General features: G+C 45.2%; 1 protein-coding gene across 1 annotated transcript; it reads left to right on the top strand.

The window, feature by feature from the left end:
* Positions 1-2,278: 2,278 nt before the first annotated feature.
* LOC123995029 (CCN family member 2-like) lies at positions 2,279-5,188 on the top strand. The gene is made up of 5 exons (XM_046298256.1): positions 2,279-2,614; positions 2,876-3,092; positions 3,211-3,465; positions 3,577-3,788; positions 3,912-5,188. The coding sequence occupies exons 1-5, from the start codon at positions 2,555-2,557 to the stop codon at positions 4,206-4,208; spliced, it is 1,041 nt and encodes a 346-aa protein (XP_046154212.1). The 5' UTR covers positions 2,279-2,554; the 3' UTR covers positions 4,209-5,188.
* Positions 5,189-6,464: the final 1,276 nt, after the last annotated feature.

Here is a 6,464-nt window from a genome sequence, read left to right as displayed (position 1 = left end):
ATGTTGTGTCTTTTCTGGAAGAGCACTAAAATTGCAATAATAAATATTATACACAGCACGTCCGATTCCATTTTAATCATAGATCAGATGTCTGGTTTGGTTAAAAATACAATCATCACATAGATGGAATATCTCAGACAGAACATTTGTCATTTGAACACAGTCACGTAAGTTGCAGACAGAACAGGGTTGTGTACCAAATAGCAGCCTATTCCTTTTATGCTGCACTACATTTAAGGTCCACAGGGCTCTGATGGGCAAGAGTAGTAAATTTTGTAGAGAATAGGGTGCCATTTGGGACGAAGACTAGAAATGGAAATGGAGAGAACTGGAATCACACTGCACAGACAATTACTCCTTGGCAGAATGTTTAATACACTGATGTAGCTAGCTATGTGTTTTTTTTTTTGTACTGGGAACAATGAACCATGGCAATATTTTTAAACACAACACCCTCCTCCGTTGAGGGAATGGGAAAGTGAGTCACATGGTCAAGTCTGCTACATCCCACAGTGAAGCACGTTTCTAATGGGTACTTTATTTACACTCAATGTGGAATCCTTTCCATTGCGTCACCAGCTCTTGACCTTTGACCCTAGCTAACTTCTGCCCGTCACTCCAACATTAGCACCTCATCACTTATCCCAAATTGGACCCCAATTGCACCGCATGTGGAATGTTGAATTTGGAATCCTTGCCATGCCTAAGCTCGAGTTTCAGACCCCTTTTAGCCACCATTGAAAACCAGAGAGCATGACATTAAAGGTTAACAGACCTTACAGGATTTACCTATGCTCCATTGAGTGAGGAACGTCTTGGGGAGAAAGGAGCACACCAACAGGGAGAGCTCCAGGACAACAGCCTAAGAGAGGGAATCTGATGCTAACACACAGCTACGTCTTACCACACACAATGGTTGATTAAACACTGCCCTGTGGAGGGTAGTTCAGTTCATCCAACCCCTCAATGGAAAGCCACACCGCACTGTTATTGGTTCAGGAAATCGAGCGGCATTGCGATAAGCTGCTACTATTTGACCTGACGGGGTTAAGGAACTGGCAGCCTCTGGCCACAAATTAATCTGTGTTGACAGACAAGGTACATTACCATCCCACACACTGTCCGGCGAGAACGTCTCAGACAGTACAGACCCTGAGGAGCTCCTACTGTACTTTCTGTACAAACCACACTGGAAAAAAGGGAAAGACAGATGCTGCTAGTGAAGATTCCCATATAAGGCCACGCTTCCTCCCAGTCGGTGTGTCCATGCAGTAATAGTATGTCTGCTGGCGCAGCCGCACATTCCTCCAGCTCTTGAGTTTTCTCTGGGAGTTTTTCATTTCCGATTCGGTGGCTGGTGAGGAGCAGGGCTGCCTTTCATAAGACTGAGGTGGAGAGTCTGGGGCTTGTGTGATCGTTTCTTCAAAAATATACAAACCCCAGAGTCTAGCCGCTTTCCTGCAATCCTCAAGTCTGCTCAGTGTTTAGCTACTGACGGAGCAAAATAGAATCCCACACCAGGAATGTAGTACAACTATGCTTTAAAGTCCATAGACTAAACCTTATTAGTGAGGTGGAAGCACATGGCTATAAAAAAAAGTATGCGATTAAAACCAATGAATAGAACTGATGAGAGTCTGTTAACTAGACGGTGATGTGGTTTTATACTGTACAAACCCCCTTTATTAAGGACTTGTTGATTAAAACCCAATACCCATGACTTATTAGACTTAGGACGGCTATTGTATAATACAATTACTCAAACAATTACATATTGTACATCTGTTTCTCTGTGCAGTATATTATTTTCCAAATAGAAAAGCAGTCCTGAAGGTGTACAGGGGTTTTATAGCAGTACTGTTTGTAATGGTGAACTACACTACAGCCCTTCCTTTCATAATAAAATGCACATGCAATAATAGATATTTAAAGCCTTTGAAGCCACTCATGTACAAATCTATGTGTGATGTGCTAAGAGAACAGAGAGGCAGCTATTCCTAATACCAGGGGAGGTTTACGGTCTCTCTCCGGGATACAACACAACCGCCGATTACACATAAAAGGGAAAGTTGAGGGATAGTGCCAAGAATGCACTTTTATTTTGATATGTGACAGCACTTTGGCTTCAGACAGGAGGAATGCGATATGTCAGGGAGAGCGAGTCTAGGAGGGGGGGCAGGAAATTAGGAAAGAATGCCAAGAATGTCCATGTTTGTCGAGGACTCCATTCAGCCACTGGCACGTCACTGCAGCCCTGGGTGTATAAAGGCAGGGAGAGCTCCTAGCTTCAGACACAGAACAACTCCTCATCCAAGAGAGAGCTACAAGAGCAGCAGCAGCTCTACTACTGAAGCTAAACTCTAGCTTTAACCAAGAGAACTACGAGAACTTAACTGAGAGAGAACCAAAAAACAGAAACTTCTTAACAACGAGATCGACTCGATCCGACGACAAGCTCCCTGACTACTCGCAAGAGACTAAGGAAGACTTTTGAAGAGCCTGAACACTTATTTTTGTCTAACATACTCTGAGAAAACCCCAGAAGAAAAGCAAAATGTCTGCTGGAATGAACATGAGGCTGATTTCTTTCTTCTGTCTCACTCTCTCCTACCTGGTAAGACCCTTTTACTGAGAATGTCAAGTTATATGGGAACTGTATTGCTGTGTCTATGCGCCATGTACCAGACAGACACGAGCTATCGGCATGTCTAGCCTATTACAACAGCAGTTGAATTGTAAATCGATATATTTTGTTAACACAGTTACAAAAGGCTGTATGATGCCCTAGCTCTTGGGGCTGACGAACTGTAACGTTAGTAGTAGTTGTGCCCATGTGATCAGGGTCTAACCATACTCCTGTCTCTTTGTCCCTTAGGCTGTGGCTCAGGAGTGCAGTGGGCAGTGCAGTTGTCCTGATGTGCACCCCCAGTGTCCCCCTGGTGTGAGCCTGGTGCCCGATGCCTGCGGCTGCTGCAGGGTGTGTGCCAAGCAGATGGGCGAGCTTTGCACAGACAGGGACATGTGCGACCCCCACAAAGGGCTCTTCTGTGACTTCGGCTCCCCCGTCAACCGCCGCATAGGAGTCTGCACAGGTAATGTGACTCTCAACAGGCTTCCTTTGTCGTTCTAATACGCTGACTCTTTGATTATTTTCCTCTGCTGGCGTTTGTGTGACTGGAGATGTGACATTCTCTTCTCCTCCTCCCACAGCTAAGGGTGGCGCCACCTGTGTGATGGGTGGGATGGTGTACAGGAGTGGAGAGTCCTTCCAGAGCAGCTGTAAATACCAGTGCACGTGCCTGGACGGTGCCGTGGGCTGTATTCCCCTGTGTAGCATGGACATCCGCCTGCCCAGCCCTGACTGCCCCATGCCCCGCCGCGTCAAAGTGCCCGGGAAGTGCTGCGAGGAGTGGGTGTGCGATGCCCCCCAAAACACAAACATCTTTGTGGGCTCTGCTCTCGCTGGTGAGTCTCAGTCTTAGACACACACAGTAGCCTGCATTCGAATGATGTAATCTGGTCAGTGTGAGTGTAGAGATAAAGAGTCTTATGTCACTTCCCCTTCTTTGCCCGCAGCTTACAGAGAGGAGGAGACCTACGGGCCTGACCCCTCCATGATGAGGGAGAACTGCCTGGTCCAGACCACTGAGTGGAGCGCCTGCTCGAAGACCTGCGGCCTGGGCATCTCTACCAAAGTAACCAACGACAACCGCGAGTGCCGCCTGGAGAAACAGTCCCGTCTGTGCATGGTCAGACCCTGCGAGTCCCACATGGAGCAGAGCATTAGGGTAAGCACATTCTTCAACCACTTCCCAACCAACCCTTTCATTACAATACAAACACTTTGTTAAATCAAGAGGAAAGCAATGGTCACTAATTATGACTTTTTTCTTTACACGTTGCTCTTCCAGAAGGGAAAGAAATGCATCCGCACGCCAAGAGTGTCCAAGTCCATGAAGTTTGAGATCTCTGGCTGCACCACCACCAAGTCCTACCGCCCCAAGTTCTGCGGCGTGTGCACCGACGGTCGCTGCTGCACCCCCCACAGAACCACCACCCTGCCCATGGAGTTCAAGTGCCCCGACGGCCAGGTCATGAAGAAGCAAATGATGTTCATCAAGACCTGCGCGTGCCACTACAACTGCCCCGGCGAGAATGACATATTTGAGTCCATGTACTACAAGAAGATGCTGGGAGACATGGCGTAAACAATTACGTCACCTAACAGCAAAAACAACCAATGACTCTTAACTTGAACCGAACAGATATCCATCTCATCTCGCAGCACAGCATTTGTTTGTCTTTTGGTTTGTAATTTTCTAATTGTGTATTTTGTACAAGGACAGAAAAATATATACGTATATTCAATGTATATGTATGAGTGTATTGATGGATGTTTAGGGCCACTTGCCCTAAAGAGGGGACGAAAGACAGGGGGCTACTCTGCTGCCCGAAATAGAATACTTACTGCACTATAGTTCTACTATGTGACAACCTATGTTGTTGTCACTATTTGGCTGATGCCATGTTCCCCTCCCCCGAAACTGTGGTGGGCACCTAATTAACTGAGCTGTGTCCGGGCACCTAATTAACTGAGCTGTGTCCAACCTCTGAGCACTTGCAGTAACGAAGGGTGAAGACTTTCAACCCCAGTACAGAAACTTAAATCCTTAACCCACCAGAGTACTAGTTGAACGTACCCTTGTGTATAGCTCACTGTTTTGCAGATCCTAACTGTTGCAGTGCTAACGACAGGTCATGGTTTAGCCCATGCTGAAAAACAGCCGTCCTTCCAGACAAGGAGCGTAGTGTGCATGCTTTGAGGGCATGCCACAGCACTGAGAAAAGAGGTATTTGACTTTGACTGACTGATTCAGGTTGCAAGGAAGGAATCAGTATTTTGTCCAACAAAAAAAAGAGACTGGATGATTTGTAGTTTCATTCCTTTTTATATGTATTATTGATGCTGTAAATATTGTACATATTATTGTACAGTTGTTTAAGTTAATTTAAAGTTTTAAAACGTTTGTTTTGTTTTTCTCTTCCTTCAACATGTTTATCGATAGCTTATTTGCTGGGTTTGACTGTTCCTGTGACAGTTTTGTGTACTATTTTATTGAGAAGTGTGACAAAAAAGTTACATGTTTTCACTTTTGTCGTTTGGAATAAAATATATTTTTTATATAAACATGTCTTCCTTTCTTTGTTTTACTCTTTCGGCTTTAAAAGTAGCCTACCCTACAGAACTTAATCTACTCACACCCAAATTGATATCCCAAACTTCACCACATGAAATCAGCCACTAATTAGTTAGCACATGTTGACAAAGCAGTTAGATGTTCCCACATTCAGTTCAACAACAGCAGTCAGGCCACTGAAATTCCACTCATTGGATTGTGTGCGGTCCAGGTCCATGCTCTGTCAGACCACCCAGTCTCTAGTAAGGTGTAGTCTATGTGTCCCTTTTTTAGCCACCAACACCAGCGGAAGCTTGCCAGCCCATCCAACAAAACATTTTTCTAAAGTCCTCTATTCTCTTCCCTGTGATGCGTGGATGGAGCGGTGTGCTGCCTGTCCATTTACACACTAACCTGACTGCAGACTAAGGAAACATACTCTGGCAGCGTCTGAGGAAAAGAGCAGTCTAACTGGCAGCCTTGTGCTTTAACACTCACTATCAGTGTCCCGCCACTGGGAAAACTCACACCACACGGAACTAGGCCTGGTTCAACATCAAAAGACAACACAGACAAATATATGATGGGGATCGGGAAACGGGACTTACCTCATACCAAAGGATAAGCCACACAAATGTATACAGTAATTGGCTGATCAACACAGTGTAAATCCTTTTCCTGTCACTGAGTAGCAGGGTCGTTGGTTGCTTTCCAGACAAAATGAAAGAGCCATTGGATCTAAAAAACCTGTAACTCTCCACAAAGGGCTCTTTTCATCTGCTTTTTCCCCCTCAAAAGTCTTGACTGAATTTAGACTTCGTCTGGCTCGTGTTGTTGTTGGGGGGTGACTACAGTGTGAGATATTCATATCAACAATATAGTGTGATATGTCTAATTAATGATGTTGAGGAGGCTTTACCTAGTTGAATGTGCCTCTGAAGCTAAGCAGGGCTGGTCCTGGTCTGTCCCTGGATGGGAGAGCAGATGCTGCTGGAAGTGGCATTGGAGGGCCAGTAGATGACACTCTTTCCTCTGATCTAAATATACACTGCTCAAAAAAATAAAGGGAACACCTAACAACACAATGTAACTCCAAGTCAATCACACTTCTGTGAAATCAAACTGTCCACTTAGGAAGCAACACTGATTGACAATAAATGTCACATGCTGTTGTGCAAATGGAATAGAAAACAGGTGGAAATTATAGGCATTTAGCAAGACACCCCCAATAAAGGAGTGGTTCTCAGTTCCTATGCTTCCTGGCTGATGTTTTGGTCACTTTTGAAT

This window comes from Oncorhynchus gorbuscha, linkage group LG14 (assembly GCF_021184085.1).
Source record: "Oncorhynchus gorbuscha isolate QuinsamMale2020 ecotype Even-year linkage group LG14, OgorEven_v1.0, whole genome shotgun sequence".
NCBI classification, from domain to species: Eukaryota; Metazoa; Chordata; class Actinopteri; order Salmoniformes; family Salmonidae; genus Oncorhynchus; species Oncorhynchus gorbuscha.
Note: the sequence above shows the minus strand (reverse complement) of the source record. Positions and strands in the feature narration are given on the sequence as shown.

What these genes read in the sequence shown, in the direction of transcription:
- LOC123995029 (XM_046298256.1), top strand. Translation starts at nt 2,555, where the DNA reads ATGTCTGCTGGAATGAACATGAGGCTGATTTCTTTCTTCTGTCTCACT. An exon ending in GTCTCACTCTCTCCTACCTG is followed by an intron (nt 2,615 to 2,875) that starts GTAAGACCCTTT and finishes TTTGTCCCTTAG; the next exon opens with GCTGTGGCTCAGGAGTGCAG. An exon ending in ACATGGAGCAGAGCATTAGG is followed by an intron (nt 3,789 to 3,911) that starts GTAAGCACATTC and finishes TTGCTCTTCCAG; the next exon opens with AAGGGAAAGAAATGCATCCG.